This window comes from Cebus imitator, unplaced genomic scaffold (genome assembly GCF_001604975.1).
Source record: "Cebus imitator isolate Cc_AM_T3 unplaced genomic scaffold, Cebus_imitator-1.0 Scaffold85, whole genome shotgun sequence".
In the NCBI taxonomy this organism is placed as follows: domain Eukaryota; kingdom Metazoa; phylum Chordata; class Mammalia; order Primates; family Cebidae; genus Cebus; species Cebus imitator.
Genome location: NW_016107400.1, coordinates 696,886 through 716,505, shown reverse-complemented (window position 1 = coordinate 716,505; position 19,620 = coordinate 696,886). Strand labels below are relative to the sequence as shown.

At 47.6% G+C, this 19,620-nt stretch overlaps 1 protein-coding gene and 1 pseudogene across 5 annotated transcripts in view; both read left to right on the top strand.

Annotated features, from left to right (window-relative positions):
* The window catches only part of LIG3 (DNA ligase 3), a 25,487-nt gene extending 9,629 nt beyond the window's left edge, over window positions 1-15,858 (top strand). For 3 of the 5 annotated variants that reach the window (XM_017534239.2, XM_017534238.2, XM_017534236.2), the window contains 16 exons: window positions 1,513-1,664; window positions 2,533-2,699; window positions 2,833-2,910; window positions 3,390-3,558; window positions 5,098-5,253; window positions 7,194-7,325; window positions 7,701-7,780; window positions 8,889-8,976; window positions 9,363-9,440; window positions 9,757-9,880; window positions 10,491-10,633; window positions 10,968-11,042; window positions 12,198-12,344; window positions 12,842-13,049; window positions 13,602-13,723; window positions 15,326-15,858. In XM_017534239.2, the coding sequence (XP_017389728.1) occupies window positions 1,513-1,664; window positions 2,533-2,699; window positions 2,833-2,910; window positions 3,390-3,558; window positions 5,098-5,253; window positions 7,194-7,325; window positions 7,701-7,780; window positions 8,889-8,976; window positions 9,363-9,440; window positions 9,757-9,880; window positions 10,491-10,633; window positions 10,968-11,042; window positions 12,198-12,344; window positions 12,842-13,049; window positions 13,602-13,723; window positions 15,326-15,559 (2,153 nt within the window). In that variant the 3' untranslated portion in view covers window positions 15,560-15,858. Of the gene's footprint in view, window positions 1-1,512; window positions 1,665-2,532; window positions 2,700-2,832; window positions 2,911-3,389; window positions 3,559-5,097; window positions 5,254-7,193; window positions 7,326-7,700; window positions 7,781-8,888; window positions 8,977-9,362; window positions 9,441-9,756; window positions 9,881-10,490; window positions 10,634-10,967; window positions 11,043-12,197; window positions 12,345-12,841; window positions 13,050-13,601; window positions 13,724-13,922; window positions 14,294-15,325 lie in introns of those variants that run through there. The other 2 variants (XM_017534242.2, XM_017534241.2) reach the window with 2 other exon arrangements.
* Window positions 15,859-16,253: 395 nt separating this feature from the next.
* LOC108308437 lies at window positions 16,254-17,124 on the top strand (annotated as a pseudogene).
* Window positions 17,125-19,620: the final 2,496 nt, after the last annotated feature.

The window sequence follows — 19,620 nt, the reverse complement described above, 5'->3', positions numbered from 1 at the left end:
GGCCTCCCAAAGTGCTGGGATTACAGGCTTGAGCCACCGCGCCCGGCCTTTGAATTTCTTAATGATTTTGAACAAGGGGCCTCATGTTTGCATTTTGCACTGTACTCCACAAATTATGTATCCAGTTTTGCCCAGAGCACTTTGGCATCTTTCTTCCTCTCCCCTTAGTCTGCCCCCAGGAAGCCAGAAGAACCCATTCTATTTGACTAGTTAGAAAATTTACTGTCCTGCATATTTAATTTGGTTTTTGTGAACCATATACACAGCTTAGAATAGAATCTTCCAACTCTGTTTCTTTCATTTATCTAACAAATTGTCACTGAGCATATGTAATGTCCTTGTCACTGGGTATGCGAAGTGAAAGTAACCGCCCTGTCCAATGAGAGTTCATCTATAGGCTAAAGGTGAGGCAGACACACAATCCACCAACCTCTGAACTCTGCGCTGTCTCCTACTGTAGCAATATGCACAGGGTACTATAGGAGCATGGGCAGTGATGTATAGATATGTTTTGGTCTCTGCTTCTTTGAGTATTTATTTATTGAGACAAAAAATGTGACTGTGTTGCCCAGGCTGGAGTGCACTGGTGCAATCTCAGCTCACTGCAACCTCAGCCTCCTGTGGTAAAGCAGTCCTCCTACCTCAGCCTCCCAGGTAGCTGGGACTATAGTCATATGCCATCATGCCTGGCTAATTTTTATATTTTTTGTAGAGAAGGGGTTTCACCATTTTGCCCAGATTGGTCTCTTAACTCCTGGATTCAAGTGATCTGCCTACCTCAACCTCCTAAAGTGTTGGGATTACAAGTATGAGCCACCACACCAAGCCTGAGTTTATTTATTTTATTATTTTTGAGATGGAGTCTCAATCTGTCACCAGGCTGGAGTGCAGTGGCATGATCTTGGCTCACTGCAACCCCCTCCTCCTGGGTACAAGTGATTCTCCTGCTTCATCCTCCCGAGTAGCTGGGACTACAGGCACGTGCCAACACACCCAGCTAATTTTTGTATTTTTAATAGAGATGGGGTTTCACCATGTTGGCCAGGATGGTCTCAATCTCTTGACCTCATGATCCACCTACCTTGGCCTCCCAAAGTGCTGGGATACAGGTATAAGCCACTGCACCCGGCCTATTTTTTTATTTATTTAATTTTTTGTGTGTGAGACGGGGTCTTGCTCTGTCACCCAGGCTGGAGTGCAGTGGTGTGATCACAGCACACTACAGCCTTGACCTCCTGGGCTAAAGCGATCCTCCTGTCCTCCTCCCAAGTAGCTGGGACCACAGGCATATGCTACCATGTTCAGCTAATTTTTTAATTTTTTGTAGAGATGGGGTCTTTCTGTGTTGCCCAGGCTAATCTCAAACTCATGAGCTCAAGCATTTCTCCTGCCTCAGCCTCCCAAAGTGCTGAGATTACAGGTGTGAGCCACCTTGCCCAGCCTTCTTTGAGTTTATATATTTATTTGTTTAAGCTCTGTTTCTCAAGAAGCATTCCTTTCTTCTGTCTCCAGATGGTTTCCACGGTGATGTGTACCTAACAGTGAAGCTGCTGCTGCCAGGAGTCATTAAGAGTGTTTATAACTTGAATGATAAGCAGATTGTGAAGCTTTTCAGTCGCATTTTTAACTGCAACCCAGATGAGATGGCACGGGACCTAGAGCAGGTCAGAGGAAGGGGAGGGAGGATAGGCTGCATTCCAGGTAGGGTTTTGCCAAGCTAGGCACCTGCAACCTCTTTTTTTTCTGGTTGGGATACATACTGTTTTAGGAAACTGAAACCCATTTGAGCAAGCTTCCGTTATTGCGGGAGTTGAATGTGAGGCCATAGATGTTAATTTCGTAAGTTTCTGAGGATGGAAACCATACCACTGCTGAACCACAAAGGCCTAGTTCTCAAAAGTCAGAATTTGAGACTTGCCCCCCTTTCTCTCCTGGGGCTCTTATTCTGGACTCTCTTTTTTCTTGCTTGTTTTCTCCCATAACTTGGGCTTACCAAGCTTTAGGTTTGTTCATGACTCTAGCCTTGGTGCATGACTCTAGCCTTGGTATCATGGAAAGTTTCCATCCAAGCACCTCCATTATCTGATGACCATATATGTCTCTAGTTCAAATTCTTAAGCAGGAATTAAATTAGCTCAGCACTAGATTAGTTCTTATGTCTTCTCTCAGCTAGGGCAGGTTGGCACCTTGTATGGTAGACAGACATACCCCTTCTAGGAAATGTGGATGGGCTAGTGTTACTAAGAAGTAGGCTAGATATGGCCAGGCGTGGTGGCTCACGCCTGTAATCCAAGCATTTTGGAGGTCAAGGTGGGTGGATGACCTGAGGTTGGGAGTTCAAGACCAGCCTGACCAACATGGTGAAACCACGTCTTAAAATAAATAAATAATAAGAAAGAAGTAGGCTAGATATGTTGAGTTGGGATAAGAGCTATGATTGAAATTTCTTGATTAATCTTCAGTCCTGGGTTTTAGGGGATACACTTGGCCACCCTAGGGTTGCAGCAGTGGCATTTTGGTTTTTGGAGACAGGGTGACGTGTCAGAGACAATCAGAGTCTTCTTTGAGCAGAGCAAGTCTTTTCCCCCAGCTGCCAAGAGCCTCCTTACCATCCAGGAAGTGGATGAGTTCCTTCGGCGGCTGTCCAAGCTCACCAAGGAGGATGAGCAGCAACAGGCCCTGCAGGACATTGCCTCCAGGTGGGGGAGCTGCCTCCGTCAAACTATGCCCAATGGGGATGGGCATAGAGAGATGGAATCTCTTGGGAAGGGAAGGTTCCCTTGGGATTCCAGAGCTCTTCAAGACCAAGTTAAATGTGCCTCATCCCCCTAGGTGTACAGCCAATGACCTTAAATGCATCATCAGGTTGATCAAACATGATCTGAAGATGAACTCGGGTGCAAAACATGTGTAAGTAGCAGCTCGTCTGACAGACTGAGCTGTCGTTTGTTAGCTTCGTTTGTTCCTAACTGGTGTCAGGACTTTTGAGTCCCAAGGATTTGAATCCCCATTCCACCTTCTTACTTTCTGTGGGACCCTGATCCCTCACTTGACCTGCCTCTGCGTTCATTTTATCCTGTATAAAATGTAGATAACAGTACCTTTCTCACAGTTGTTACAGTTGAAGTGTGGAATACGTTCAGTGAGTACAGCATGAGTCTCTTGCCTACTCCAGCCCCCTGCTTGCTAAGGCAGTATCCACATAGAGCTAAATCTCAAAAGAGCTAAATTTTCCAAGAGTTTTCTCTCCTGTGAAAGTTTTTAGACAGTAGAACATAGCCTCTTCCCTATAGATTAGGATTTCTCCTGTGACGACAGATTGCTGTCCAAAACCATGGAGTCAAACAAAGGCAGTGGTTTTGTTTCCATGCTCCTGTACCCTGTGGCAGGTTAGACGCCCTTGACCCCAATGCCTATGAAGCCTTCAAAGCCTCGCGCAACCTGCAGGACGTGGTGGAGCGGGTCCTTCGCAATGAGCAGGAGGTGGAGAAGAAGCCAGGCCAGAGACGAGCTCTGAGCGTCCAGGCCTCACTGATGACACCTGTGCAGCCCATGCTGGTGAGGAGTGCTGCCCTGCCCCTGCTCTCCATGCCTCCAAGTTTCACATCCTGGCTGAGATCTGATAGGGTATGAGTATTGAGAGCTCTTGCAAGTTGACTGAAAGAGCTTGGGGAAGGAAGATGGAGGTGCAAGGGGGCATTTCTCAGTAGGAAGTGAAGGCAAAGGAAAAGACAGAGGATCTAGTGGAAAGACCTGAGCTGTAGGCCCAACTATGTCACCAAGAAGCTGAAGAATCTTAGATGAGTGACTTAGCCTCTCTTGTCCTTCAGTCTCCTTTGTGGATGATGTCTGAGACTGAGGCATCTCCCTAGAATGGTTTATCTGTTATCTTAACTGAAGACAGATGGATGTATTAAGTAACCCCTGAGATTCTGTGACCTACTGCAAAATAGATCTGAGAGTTGGTAGCAGAGACAGGCTTCCTGTGACGGGGTAACTCGGGAAGAGGGAGGACACATAGGAATGAAGGCTAACTCTGACAGACATCATCTTGGGCCTCTGCTCATTTCATGAGAAATGGGATTTCCTTTCCAGCCTCATTTTCCTGTGTGACAGGACCCACCACATATGCTGCCATGCCTACTGTGAGATCCTTTGGATTTTCCAGTGATACATGGTGATTTTTTCAAAACCATCTTATGTGTCATGCTAAAGCCTTGGTTTAGAGTTTTATGTTTGAGATAGGGAAGTGTTCTCTCCCTACTAGGAATGCAGGATAGCCAGCACCAAAACAGTGAGATCTCCATCCCGCAGATGGGACTGCGGCCACCTGCAGTAGTGGCCTTTCTTTTATACAAACGCCTCCCAGAGTCTGTTCTACAGCTTGTCATTTAAAGACTGGCATGGGTTATATAGCTTAGTGATTAACCACACAGGTTTTAGAGGTGGGCCTAGATCCAAATCTCATTCTTGCCTTTTACTAACTATGTAACTTAAGCACTTAATATCTCTAAGCTTCAGTTTTGTCAAAAACTAAACAGTATTTGTCACATAAGATGTCACATGGGAGATGAAATGAGATTATGTAGATGAAGTACCCCCAAAATGGTAGCTATTGTTTGAGTTGGGCTAGCACAGGTACGTAAGTGAGCACTCCAGTATCTGGAAATCCTGTCATAGGGATCCCCGATCACTCACCCTGCCAGCCTCACTGTCACCTGCACTCCTTAACCTTAGCTTCACATACCTCTTTTACTGGGATAACTGATGTATTTAATATTGCCAGAGGCCCTGCAAGAGCCTGACTTATTGAGAAAAAAATTAAATCTTGTTTCATTGGGCTTTTACTTGTACAATGAATAGCATTCATATTCCTCAAAATGCAAGCTCCTGTGTCAGCTCTGGTGATTATTTTATAGGCAGAATGCAACATTGCCCAGCCCTTTCCATTCCCATCACCTCTTCAACAGCCTTCCCTGAGCATAAGTTGCGGGGACCCAGGTCCTGCCCTGACTAACCCAATTGCAAGGTCTTTGGATATTGCTGCTGAGCAGCCCCTCACTGAAAGTCTCCAGGCTTTGCTTTCCCCACCCCAAGGCGGAGGCCTGCAAGTCCATTGAGTATGCAATGAAGAAGTGTCCCAATGGCATGTTCTCTGAGATCAAGTATGATGGAGAGCGAGTCCAAGTGCATAAGAATGGGGACCACTTCAGCTACTTCAGCCGCAGTCTCAAGCCCGTCCTGCCTCACAAGGTATGAGTCCCTTCCTTTCCGCCAGGACCATCTTTCCCCTTTCTGCCTCTAAGGGCCAGAGTCCCACAGCCATTTCAGGTATGGTACACAATAAGGGTTTCTTTTTTATTCGTTGTATGAATTCATTCATTCATTCATTTATTCATTTTTGGAATTTTCCAATAATGAAGGCTGCTCAGCAGGGAAAGCAAAAGAGTTCTGACTTGGGTTAGTGAGGGTAGAGCTCCCTGGGACAGTGATACTTCTTTTCTTTTTTTTTTTTTTGAGACAGGGTCTCACTCTGTCACCCAAGGCTGGAGTGCAGTGGCACAATCTTGGTTTAGTGCAACCTCTGCCTCCCAGGTTCAAGTGATTCTCCTGCCTCAGCCTCCTGAGTAGCTGGGACTATAGGCGTGTACCACCATGTCCAGCTAATTTTTTTATTTGTTGTAGAGACAGGGTTTCACCATGTTGGGCAGGCTTGTCTTCAACTCCTGACCTCAGGTGATCCACCTGCCTCAGCCTCCCAAAGTGCTGGGATTATAGGCATGAGCCACTGCATCCGACCAGCGATAACTTCTTTTGCCCACGGTGATACTGGGACGGTGAGCTCAGTTGGTGAGTTGCCGTGTGTCTTTTGTGTTCCCAGGTGCTCCCCGTGAGCAAGACTAAGGCTTATTATATACAACATGCTATTGGGCCGTCATTCATTAATTTGTTCAACAGTTATTTATCAGATGCTTACCAACTGCTACAGCTAGTGGGGATATAGCAGTGGAAAAAAATGGACAAAAGTTCTAGCCATCATGAAGCTTACATTCTGGTGTAAACAGTCTCATAGGGACATCTGGGAGCCTAGGTTCCTGCTCTACTCAGGGGTGGCATTTGGAACCTTATTCCTTAACCCTCTCAACTCCCAAGGATACTGTGAGCCTTTGGGGGTGTCTTCAGGGAAAAGCAGCTGGAACATCTGGCTCCAGTAGCTTGTAAGCAGATGGAATTCCTGTCCCTGCTATCCTTTTCTTTCCTAACTCAGACTCAGTTTTTAAGAGCCCTAGGGGGTTCAGGAGGATGTGCTATATGGCCCCTGTGCTTACCTCAGCCTTGCCTTCCTGCTGGAGCACTGGGGACAAAGCAGTCAGGCCATTGGTTTCATGTGTTCAAGAGGAGAGCTAAGCAGTGGCCTCATTGTGGAGCTTTAGTGCAGGTTCACTTGTTCTGTGAAACACTAGAAAATCACTGAGGAGCTGCTTCTGGTGAGGTTGGTGTTAAATAGACACCATCTGTGACCCAGGAAGAAATCTGAGCACACTTTTCCAGATTTAGTCCTTTCCTTAACTTTCCCTTATGTTCACTCATCCCTTGCCTCTCCTGTGGTCTGGGTTCTTAAAGGGCTAGATTAGGGATTGAAGGAGAATGGCATGAATGTGCTGGCCTTTCCTGTTCCTGCTCTAAGCATCCTGGGTAGTGATGGCTATTGGTTCAGGGCTCCCACTCAGAGAAGACACTGCTCAAGTTTCCTTGCTCTACCTGAGGGGGTTCATTTCTACCTTTCTGTTTTCAAGCAGTCTGTTCTCCCCTAATCCAATCCTCAGCCTGATAGTCACATATCTTCTGCAATAGGCACTAATCTCTGCCCACCCATCCTTCTTCCTCCTCCTCCCGAACAGGTTTACTCTCTGTTTCATCCATTTTCCTCCAAAATTGTGCCTTCTCTACAGCCCATAGAAAGTAACTCAGCATGGGCTGACCTCTTCCTGGGCCTGGACAGAAGTATTGAAACAGATGGCCCCTTCCTGTTGTCTAGGTGGCTCACAAGGCCTAGCATGTTTTGTATATTAGCTGGGCCTTCCACATGTTGTTTTGTATTCCGTCTGGGGCCTAGGCTTTGCTCTCCATGGCATGGTTTTGGGTCCCTGCTGCCATGTCATCCCTCACCAAAGCTCCCCTTCTGCTTTCAGGTGGTCCACTTTAAGGACTACATCCCCCAGGCTTTTCCTGGGGGCCAAAGCATGATCTTGGACTCTGAGGTGCTTCTGATTGACAACAAGACAGGGAAACCACTGCCCTTTGGGACCCTGGGAGTGCACAAGGTATTGCTTCAGGCCATATGTGAAAGAATGAATGAGTGTGAGTATGTACGTGTGTGCACACTGCAGTCTGAAAAAGGAAATATCACTGCAGTCTGAAAAAGGCTTATTCTTCCCTTCTGACTTCATTCTGGTTTGGTTTTTTGTCTTGTTTTTCTCCTAAAAAGGGACTGGTATTGGAACAAACTTATAATTGGGTTGGTTTCCATTTAGCACTGTCTGCTTAGTGCCCTTATGGCCCAGGGGGCTTCAGAGCAAAAGTAGGACTTTTTCATCCGGTGCTTCAGGGGGCCTCCAGAAGTGGATTAGTACTCCTTATTTTTTCATGCCCTCTGACTTTTGTCCTTCGTATACCTACTACCTCATTTTCCCTTACAGAAAGCGGCCTTCCAGGATGCCAATGTCTGCCTGTTTGTTTTTGATTGTATCTACTTTAATGATGTCAGCTTGATGGACAGGTGAGTTGGCTTACATCTTTAAACCCAAAAACTGCCAGGAATCTTGTTTTCCCTGAGTGGGGAGGGAGGGCGCTTCAGGCTGGAGAGGAGGGTACGGGGAAGCAGCTGGCACATGTGCTTGTGCTCAAGAGCTTGCCAGAGGCAATGGCAAGAGGGAGCTGAGAGGAAGCACAATTGCTACATGATCAGCTCCCCATTTGGTGTAAGAAAGAGCCTATGTGAGGGGTGGGGCTAAGGGTTAAAAAAAAAAAAAAAAAAAAAAGCCTATGTGTTGACTCCATCTCATCTCTGAATGAATCACAGAAGAAACTCAACCCCCCAAAGAAGTTTCTCTAACTAAAGTAAAATGGATTTTTACAGAGAAATAGACTTTGAGCATAGTGGGGTTTCAGTTTATTTCTCCATTGGCATCCCTAGGGGCATAAGGCAGACGGTTTTCAGCTCAGAGGTTTTGATTTCAGAAGAGACTGACAACAGTAAGCTGCTGATTATAGGGGAGGCTATGGGTGGGACCATCTTGGAGAGAATTAGCAGTCTTGACTTAGCTGCATCCATATACTTGGGCCTGAGAAACCAGTATCAGCCCTTTCCTCACTTAGAAATGTATCTTGACCCCTATTCCTCCTGCAGCAGCCACATCCTTGATTGGGGAGGGAGAAGGAAGGAGAGAGGGAAAGAATTGGTGGGGGTAGGACTTGAGGTTTGGGTCTTGAGGCCTGTCTCAGCCTGCCTACCCAGGACCAGCTCTCCTTGGGGTTGGGGTAAAGCAGGATGCAGGGGATAAAAAATGAGAGTTGGAGTCATTTTTCAAATGGGACCAGAATTTATACCATCTGGGCTAGACGCCAGCTTTCCCTTGGCTCGCTCCATGAAGTAGAAATAGGAACTACAACTCTGAACTGGCTCTGTGCCACAGCTCACAACTGTCCATGTTCGGTCACAATGGAGCCCTTGTAGCCCTTGACAGCAGAACTGTTACACATGAGGTCTTTGATCCATGGCAAACCCTTTCTTGAAGTGGCAGTTTTATCATTGTGCCCCTTCCTTCCTTAAAATTCCTAATAAGGGTGGGAGGATCCTGGTCTAACCTCAACTCTCCTGTTCTCAGGCCTCTGTGTGAGCGGCGGAAGTTTCTTCATGAGAACATGGTTGAAATTCCAAACCGGATCATGTTCTCAGAAATGAAACGAGTCACAGTAAGTGAAGACCCTACCCTAGGCAGTGTCCTAGAAGTTTGAAAGCAGAGCAGAGAACTCCTTGAGTCAAGTGCAACTGGAAGAATAAATCTTAATGTCTTATGGAGACTCTTGATGACATTTGCCTTTGACTCTTGTATATATTGTCTGCTAGTCTTCACCCAGAAGGGTAGGGCATGGAAATCCTTCCTAGGTAAGCCCCTAGTGTTTCAAAGCCATAGCAGCCCTCTGGCTGGGATGAGAAACTCCCTGCTTTCTAACCGTTTGTCCCTTATATTCAAGTAAGGGTGTTTTCAGTGGGCACTTCACTAGTGTGTGAAAAGGAACAGTCCCCACTCACTTACTTGCCACCTCACACCAACTTCAGCATCTCTCTTGTCCCTCAGAAAGCTTCGGATTTGGCTGACATGATAACCCGGGTGATCCGGGAGGGATTGGAGGGGCTGGTGCTGAAGGATGTGAAGGTAAGGTGGTCCCCCCTTCCTCTCCTATCCACTCACTCGCAGCCCTCTCCCCTGAGCCTTTCCAGCCCTGACCAGGAGATGGCGGTGGCAGTCTGCAATGGTTGGGGTGGCTACTGGGGGAGCCTTTCCAGGGTCTGGGCAATCTGTCCTGCATCTGGAGGATGGGTTTGTGTGTCTCCTATAGTGCCTGGAACCTGGGTGCTCTTCTCCAGAGAGAGGGGCACTGGGCTAGATCTGGTGTGTAGCAGTGAAGGGGTGAACCCATCCTCATAGAGTTGCCTGTCTACTCTGTGGTCTCTCTTTTGCTTCCCCTCAGGGTACATATGAGCCTGGGAAGCGGCATTGGCTGAAAGTGAAGAAAGACTATTTGAATGAGGGGGCCATGGCTGACACAGCTGACCTGGTGGTCCTTGGGGCCTTCTATGGGCAAGGGAGCAAAGGTCAGGATGGCTTCTGGCCCCTGGGGTGGTACTGTTTTAAAAGACACTGCTTGAGGTACAGGCTGGCCTCAATCTTACTGGCTTGATTTGGCAACATAGCCAGTCATGACTTCTAAAGTCCTGGGATCTAGGGCCCCAAGCTGGCCTGAGTCACCTCAGGTAGCGACATAATACGAGAGCTCTTGACTTGGGTAGGGAAAAGTCAGAATAGAGTACTATGTTAGCCTGGCAGAAGGAAGCTTACCACCAATTATTTCTTCAGGACCTGACAGCTTTCTCCTTAGGGAAAATACCTTTCCCGACTAGAGAAGAAGCTGGAGTCGGAGGAACTAATACTTTTAAGCAGTCTGTCATGTGTCCAACACAGTTCAATGCCCCAGAGCCCAGCGTGTTGGGTGTGATTATCCCTAATTTATAGAAGAGGAAATTGGGGTTTATAAAGGTTAAAATTACACAGCTAGTAAGAGGTAGCTCCAAGAATTAAACTGGCGCTCTGATGGCTGAGACCTAGGTCCTGTCTCTGGCCCTGGGCTGCCTCTCTTGGGCTCGGCTCATGGGACTGGCAGAGATGGCTCCTCCAACCCACACTCATCTCACACTCCCCTCCCAGGCGGCATGATGTCAATCTTCCTCATGGGCTGCTACGACCCTGGCAGCCAGAAGTGGTGCACAGTCACCAAGTGTGCAGGAGGCCATGACGATGCCACACTTGCCCGCCTTCAGAAGGAACTAGACATGGTGAAGATCAGCAAGGTGAGGAAGGGACGTAGTTAGCCCTGGCCTCTGGACTGGCCATCAGCACTGAGACAGAGGCTGTGCTTTGGGGGCTACAGGTATTTATCTGTCTTCCCACAAAGGAGGATTGCAGCTTGCCCAGGGGAGCAGGATTAGGCCTTAAAATCTCTGAGTACCTTGCTTGTGGAAAATGGCTTGCATGCCTCTAGGTCATACCACTCTGGGCTGGGAGGATCACATGGCTGAAGCGTCAGCTGTTTAAGTGGCTTCTTATAATCTCATTACCAAGAGAAGGGATTTAAGCCTTGTTCCAGTTTGGGAACAGCCCAGAACAGCATCTTTTCTCCTCTAGGATCCCAGCAAAATACCCAGCTGGCTGAAGATCAACAAGATCTACTATCCTGACTTCATCGTCCCAGACCCAAAGGTATCAACCCAGTGGTTTGGGGTCCTCCAGCCCATAGGATTAGCTTACAGGTTCTCTAGTGCCACAGAGAAGCCATCTCACCTCAATGAAAGTCCACCCAGGGATGGGAATCTAGATTTCCAGCCAAGTGATAGGCACAGTGACAACCAGCCAACTCTGAGGAATTTTCTCTGTGATCCAATTGCTTTAAGAAAAGAGGGAAGAGAGTACCTGTTCCCTCAGCACAAAAGGTGTGTTCTGGAAGCATCCTGGCCCAATCCCTTCTTGTACTGACCAAGAAAGAGATCCAGAGAACAAACAGGACTTCTCTAAGGCTATCCAGCAGCAGCAGCAAAACCAGGACCCAAGTTTCCCAGCTGTTAGCTGGTTTTTGGTTTTAACTGTTCTGCATTGTTTCTAGCTGGTTGGGAGATACTTTTCTTTTTTTTTTTTTTTTTTTTTTTTTTTTTTTTTTTTTGTTTTTTTTTTTTTTTTTTTTTTTTTTTTTTTTTTTTTTTTTTTTTTTTTTTTTTTTTNTTTTTTTCTTTTTGACAGGGTCTCACTCTGTCGTCCAGGCTGGAGTGCAGTGACGAGACCTTAGCTCACTACAGCCTCCACCCCGCTAGGTTCAAGTAGTTCTCCCACCTCTGTCTCCCAAGTAGCTGCGATTGCAGGGGTGTGCCTCCACACCTGGCTAATTTTTGTATTTTTAGTGGAGATGAGGTTTTCCCATGTTGGCCAGGCTGGTCTCAAGGCCCTGACCTCAGGTGATCCACCCACCTCGGCCTCCCAAAATGCTAGGATTACAGGCAAGAGCCACTGCGCCCAGCCAGTACTTGCTTCACTTTTTTTTTTTTTTTTTTTGAGACAGAGTCTCGCTCTGGAGAACAGTGGCATGATCTCAGCTCACTGCAACCTCTGCCTTCCAGTTTTAAGAGATTCTCATACCTCAGCCTTCTGAGTAGTGGGGTCTACAGGTATGCGCCACTATACCTGGCTAATTTTTGTATTTTTCGTAGAGATGGGGTTGCGCCATGTTGGCCAGGCTGGTCTCAAACTCCTGACCTCAATAGTCTGCCCACCTCAGCTTCCCAAAGTGCTGGGGTTACAGGCATGAGCCACCACACCCAACCACTGATACTATCTTCTTAACCAGTGATGACTTACTTCTCACAGAAAGCTGCCGTGTGGGAGATCACAGGGGCTGAATTCTCCAAATCGGAGGCTCACACAGCTGATGGGATCTCCATCCGATTCCCTCGCTGCACCCGAATCCGAGATGATAAGGACTGGAAATCTGCCACTAACCTTCGTCAACTCAAGGTAGCAGCTCTCAGGCTATATGTGTATTCTCCACCCCACTGTCTAGGCCTTGGAGCCTTGGCCATCTGAACCATTCATATGTCCTCTGTCTTCTCCTTTCTCCCATTCCCCTGAGGCAGAGCAAGGACGACAATTAGAGAGGGAGACCAAACTGCTGCTGGGCCAGGGGCACAGCACTAGACCTCCTTCTCCCTCCATCTCTGAGTAAGAACCCTGCATTCATCAGGCCCCACGGAGCAGCCCTTGGTCTGGGGAGTGAGGGTTTGCTCCTGTTGAGGCAGGAGCTCCTATTGCTCCTGTTGAGGGGGTGCCCTGATTATTCAGGGTATAGGGCCATACTTTGGAATATTACCAAGGAAGCCAACTCCCTTTCTTTGCTCTTTATCTTTCTCGTATCTCTGTTCCCACATGCGCCTAAAATACATCACACATACCACCTCTGAGGCCATAGTCTGGAAGACAATGACATCCTCTGACGTTGTCCCTCCCTGCCTCAGGAACTGTACCAGCTGTCCAAGGAGAAAGCAGACTTCACTGTAATGGCTGGAGATGAAGGGAGCTCCACTACAGGGGGTAGCAGTGAAGAGAATAAGGGTCCCTCGGGGTCTTCTGTGTCCCACAAGGCTCCCAGCGCCTCCCCCAGCAAGCCTTATGCCAGTACCAAGAAAGCAGAAGGGAAACTGAGTAACTCGAACAGCAAAGGCGGTAAGGATAGGGAGGGGGCTGGGATGAGGAAGAGGGCGGTGTGAGGGGCAGAGATCCAAGGGCAGGGACCCAGTCTCTCACATTCCAGCCCTGAGATCTCATGATTATCTATATGCACTGTAGCGGACATGGACTGCATTCCTGGTGTGTGTCCAGCCATGGGCCAGAGACCATTCTGCTGGGCACCCTGTATCTGCTCAGCAAACCTGAATGGAGCAATACCCTGGGGAGAGCCAGTCTGACTGGGGATAAGCCACCTTCGAGCTAAAGGGCTTAGTTGATAACTCTTAACCTCCGCTCTCACCAATGCTCATAGCAGAGAAAGGCCCTGGCCCTTCCCATTACTGCCCATCACTTCAGGAAGCATTATCAGCAATCCCTACCCTTTTAGTTCTTCTGTATCTTAATGTTTTTTAGGGTCTCACACTGTCACCCAGGCTGGAGTGCAGTGGCACAACCATAGCTCACTACAGCCTCGAACTCCTGGTTTCAGTTGAGTAGCTGGGACCATAAGTGTGCACCACCACGCCCAGCTTTCTCTCTGTCCTGCAGGCAACATGCTGACTGCAAAGCCTTCCCCTGTGACAGTGGGAGAGAAGCTGGCCATGAAGTCTTCTCCAGTGAAAGTGGGGGAGAAGCGGAAAGCTGCTGATGAGACCCTGTGCCAAACAAAGGTGAGAGTAAAAACAGCAACACATAGGTGGGCCAGTTTGGCCCAGGTTGTGTTCCCAACCCTCTGCACAAGTTGAAAAAGGATGAGCAAAGTTGTTTGGTGAACACTGGTTAAACCTCTTCACTGCCTGCAGCTGCTCCGCTGTTGGGGCATGGTCAGCAGGGCTGCTGCTCACCCTGTGTCCTCTTGTTGCCTTGCAGAGGCGGCCAGCCAGCGAGCAGAGAGGAAGGAGAACTGTGCCAGCAGGCAGGAGATAGAACAGCTCGGCCTAGCCAGGAGAGACTGCAGGGACTCACTCAGCTACTGGCCCCAAGTCAAAATTTACATTAAAGGGGAAAGCGCAGTCTGGGTGTGGGAATGCGGCAGTGTGAATTTGTGGTCCGGGTGGAAGCAGGTCCAGCGAGCAAGGAGATAGGGAGAGGGCGCTGGCTTGGTGACTCTCTTTCCACCTGAGGAGCCTTTTCCCTTGTACACTCACTTGTCAGTCTTGGGTTTGGCAACATCTCTTGAGCACTTTTTTTTTTTTGGACAGTCTCGCTCTGTCGCCCAGGCTAGAGGGCAATGGTGCAATCTTGGCTCACTGCAACCTCTGCCTCCTGGGTTCAAGCGATTCTCCTGCCCCAGCCTCCCAAGTAGCTAGGACTACAGGCACATGCCACCAAGCCCAGCTAATTTTTCTATTTTTAGTGGAGACAGGGTTTCACCATGTTGCTCAGGGTGGTCTCAAACTCCTGACCTCAAGTGATCCACCTGCCTTGGCCTCCCAAAATGCTGAGATTACAGGCCTGAGCCACCACGCCCAGCCTTTTGAGCACTTTCTGATGCCAAGAACTAGGTTTAGTACTGGCTCAACACTGGGGGAGGTGATGGCTCAAAGGGCAGATAGAGAAGTAAACATATGGCCGGGCGTGGTGGCTCACGCCTGTAATCCTAGCACTTTGGGAGGCTGAGGTGGGTGGATCACCTGAGGTCAGGCGTTCAAAACCAGCCTGGCCATCATGGTGAAACCCCATCTTAAAAAAAAAAAAAAAAAAGAGAGAAGTAAACATATGATCTACACCATGTCATTGCACGCCCACTCTCCCCACTGCCATCCAAGAGCATAGAAGTCTGACAGCTCAGGTCCTGAACTCAATCCCCAACAGACCTGTAGAAACATTTCCCATCTCTCTTCCCTGCCTGAAGTCCTTGAACCCATTGAAAGTAGTAAGCAGGACTCCTAACCCCTCAGTCTAGCAGGTTATACAGAGTAGACTGCTTGGTCTCAGCGGATATCAGAGTCTGGGGGTGCTGAGTCAGAGCCAGCTCTGCCTGCCCACCATGGCTGGATGGCTTTTATACACATGTACTCTTCCCATCTCCAGGTCCCAGATGTCGAGGCCCATCCCCTCTTCCCCTAGGCAGGGATGGAGGGGCATGTCAGTCCTGTGTAATTTGGAGTGACTGGAGGGGTGGGAGTATTGATGCATGTTACTCCAGTAAGCTCCACTGCTTGTGTCCTAACTCTAGGCTCCCTCCTTATTCTGTCCTGTGCTCATCTGGGTAAAGACCCATCGGTACCCAGCTTAGCTCTGAGCCCACCCTGACCCCTCTGCATTTGCAGGTGCTACTGGACATCTTCACTGGGGTGCGGCTGTACTTGCCGCCCTCCACACCAGACTTCAGCCGTCTCAGACGCTACTTTGTGGCATTCGACGGGGACCTGGTACAGGAATTTGATATGGCCTCAGCCACGCATGTGCTGTGTAGCAGGGACAACAACCCTTCAGCCCAGCAGGTCTCCCCAGAGTGGATTTGGGCATGTATCCGGAAACGGAGACTGGTAGCTCCCTGCTAGGTTTGCTGTCTTCCCTCTCTCTTCAGGCCGTACTCTCCTTTACCATACTACTGGACTGGGCGCAGGCTGGAGGCAGGTAGACACAGGATAGGGGGAATGGGCTTGCTTCTCCCAACCCACCAGTTCTCCACAGTCTCTTCTGGACCAGGAATTAGTTGCTGTGGGTGCCACAACTGAAGTCAGTTTCTCTTGCTGGTTTAAATAGATCCTTCTGGTCTGGGTGCTGGTTTTGCCATCTTTTTGTTTTCTTTGAAAAGCAGCTTAATTACCTTTTTTATAAATAAAATATCTTGCAGTTATCTTTGTCCTTTCCCTACCTACACCCCCAATAGTTTCCCTAGAGATTAAGGAGTAAAGGCTGGGCAGCTCTGTCCACAAAGCCTTCTTTCCCCTGCTTGCCTCCCTCTTTGTACTTCCAGGCTTACTTAAAGTTGTATTTTAAAAACTGCCCTCAGAAATGCTTCTATTTAGCAAAACTTGTATTCAGCCTGGCACCCTTTGCCAGGGACAAACCCTCATGTGAAAGAAAACAAAATGAACTTTTATGACTTTCTTCTCTGTGTTCTCCTATTACAGGGTGAGGATCCCCAGTTTGAAGGGAGGGGACTAGGATCAGGTAGGAAAACGGGGCATTTATGAAGAAATGGGAGGTTATTTGGGCCACTCCTCTGGAGGGATGGAGGGCTCCAAGATGATTTGCCTCCCCAAAACCTGGAAACAAGACTGCTTTTTTAGAATAAAAATCCACACGGGACTTGAGGCCAAGAATAGCCCTTGCTGCCACCAACATGGAGACTTTGTACTGTGTGCAGTTCTTAGTGCTCGAATGTCCCAACCTGAAGTTGAAGAAGCCACCCTGGATGCACATGCTGTCAGCCATGATTGTGTCTGCTCTGGAGGTGGTGTCTTCCTCGTGACTGGAGGAATAATTACTGTTATTGTTGAACCTCCAAGTGTTGGCTGATAAACATGGGCATCAGAGGCCAGTAACTTTCTTGGCCTACAGAGTAAATGGACAGTATATTATGGAAGGACTTGCATCCAGCTTCCTGTTTACAATGGGAAGTTTAGCTTTTGTAATCCTGGACCAATCGAATGCACCAAATATCCCAAAACTCAGTAGATTTCTTCTGCTATTCATTGGATGCATCTGTGTCCTATTGAGTTTTTTCATGGCTAGAGTATTCATGAGAATGAAACTGCCGGGTTAGAGTGCCTTTTGAGAAGAAATGAGTGGATACTGGATTCGCTCCTGTCAATTAAGTTTTAAAGCCTGTACCAATCCTCTAATATGAAATGTGGGAAAGAATGAAGAGCAGCTGTAAAGGAAATACATAGCGGAAAAAAAACGAGGAAGTATATTGAAGCTTGGACTAGAATTTCTTCTTGGTATTAGAGAGACAAGTTTATCATAGAATTTTTTTTCCTGCTGACCTATTGATATACCAACAAGGTTGAGTGGCATTTTCTTCTTAGTTTTTCATTCCTTAAAGAATATACTCCATATCTACAAATGAAAAAAAAAAAAAAAAAAAAAACAAAAAAAAAAAAAAAAAAAAAAAAAAAAAACTGCAAAACTCCGTCTCAAAAAAAAAAAAATCCACACCTAATAACAGATCCATACAACCTCCTGTGTATGAAGAATAGCTCCTGTGCTGCCTGAAGCTGATTTATTTGAAGAACAAAAGGAAGACAATTAAGTGTAGACAAGTGCTGTTCAATAGAACTTTTTGCAGCAATGGAAATATCCATAAATCTGCGCTGTCCAACCAAACTAGCCACAGACAACTGCTGAGCAATTGAAAATGAAGCTAGCACAACTAAGAAATTTCTTTTAATTTTTTACTTGGAAGCCCAAGATCGAACAACTAAGAAATTGAAGTTCTCATTTTAATTCAAATTCAAATGGTCACATGCTACTAGTGACTACCACATTGGACAATGCAGGTGTAGACGGAGTTTAAATTGAGTCCTGAAACTTAATGGCTCTAACTTACTTAGGCAAGTTACGTAACATCTAAGCCTCAGTCCCTCCAAGTAGATGGGGGATAACCACTGCACCTAAATCCTAGGGTTGTCCTAATGTCCTCAGATACATTATGTAACACTCTTCGCTCAGAGCCTAGCACATAGTTACCCAGACTGGTATGAATGTCCAGACCCTACCTGGGAGAGGGGGCCCTAGCTTGTAACTTTAGAACCCTCAATTGCAGGTGTGCATGTTCCAGCTAACACTCCACTCAGTGCAGGCTCATCAGGACACCATATGTTTGTAAACTGGCTTCCATGTCCCAGTCCTGCCGGCTCTTGAGAGTCGGTTCTCTCCTTATGAACAAATTAGCAGGCTCTGGGCCTATAAGATCAAGGACCACTGTGTCCCCCCACCCCCACCACCAGTGAACTCAACTAAGATAATACTCTGCTAGGGGATGTTTACCAGTTAGCTTGAAGGCCAACTTTGATCTGATTGACTTTGGCTTTCACCTACTGTTTAAAATGTGTGTTAGGAGAGTAGGGGCAGCAGTGGGGAGGGGAGTACTTTCCTGACTCTAGCCCAGGACATTTGGTATTTTTCAATAGGCACCATTCAGCCTGGATTCAGTATTAGGAATAAGATACTCTTTTTATTCCGTCCTCTATGGAGACAAAAAGCTGCTCCTTCTTTGAGCACTGACCTACATTTCCCTCTTCAGCCTCCTCAGGCCAAGGAACTGGACAGGGCAGCAGAACAAGTCTGTCTCCTTTGGATCCTGACAGAGGAACTGCCCTCTCCAACCTGGACCCAGCCCCACTTGCCCTTACTCTTTGCTTACACCCAGAGTGCACCCTCACAGGAAAGGGCTCTGCTGGCTGCAGGTGATCATCTTGTCCCTTCTCAGCCTTACTCTGTGTTATCTATCACCATTTCAGTGTCAGTGGTTTTTTATGTACTTTCTTCCAGGCTTTGATGCTGAGATCTGACTGTATATAATGTTTTTTATCCTTTCTTGTATTTCTTTCATGTTTTTCAATGCAACCCTCAACGTCGTCATCAAATCTCTCCAGCACAATGCTGGAGGCCTCCCTCTTCTGAACCTTTCCATGCTGCTGGCTGGCATCAGGCAGAGGTCATCACTGGGCACTGAACAGGTCAGCTGCCTAGGGCAATGTTGGCAAAGTGTTGTGGCTCATCCTCGATCCTATACCCTTTTGGCAAGATTCCTTTCTCTTAGTCACAGAGCAGATGGGCACATAATCTTGTTCTCCCGGGGACTGCATTCTCAGGAGTCTTTTCCTGCTCCTTGGGCTCCTCGTTAGGGAGGTTTGTAAGCCTGTGGCCACAGAGTGGTCTGCCACCAGCTGGGCCAACTTTTTTTTTTGTTTTTTTAATAGTGTGCTCTGTCCTCCAGGCTGGAGTGCAGTGGTGCAATCTCAGCTCACTGCAACCTCCATTTCCCAGGTTCACAAGCGATTCTCATACCAGCCTTTCAAGTAGCTGAGACTCACAGGCACATACCAGCTAAGTTTTTGTATTTTTAGTAGAGACAGTGTTTCGCCATGTTGGCCGGACCAGTCTCAAACTCCTGGCCTCAAGTCATCCACCTGTCTCGGCCTCCCAAACTGTAGGGATTACAGCTGTGAGCCATGGCACCCAGCCTGGGCCACACTTTTCTGAGGCATACTCCAACTGTACTACAGCTGTATCCAAAGGCTTTATCTCCCAGGGTAACCTGAAGACCTAACTGGGCATACTAGCTGTCTTCAGATTCCTTTCCATTTCGATCTTTAGGTCCCATCTCTTTTAGATCAATATCCAGTTGGTCTTGGGATTCGTCCTTTTCCTACCCAGCTCTCATTCTCTTCTAGGCTGTTCCATGGCCTCTTCCACATATTACATTTGTGGTCTTGGGAAAGTTACAACACTGAGCATCTTGACCAAGGTCACTTGGCCCAACCACAGGCTAATAATCCCAGGCCATGTACACATGTGCCCTCTCCAACCTGGACCCACGTGAACACATGGCCTGGGATTAGCCTGTGGCTTATCAGTTATTTTGTCTTTTTTCCTTTTTTTTTTTTTT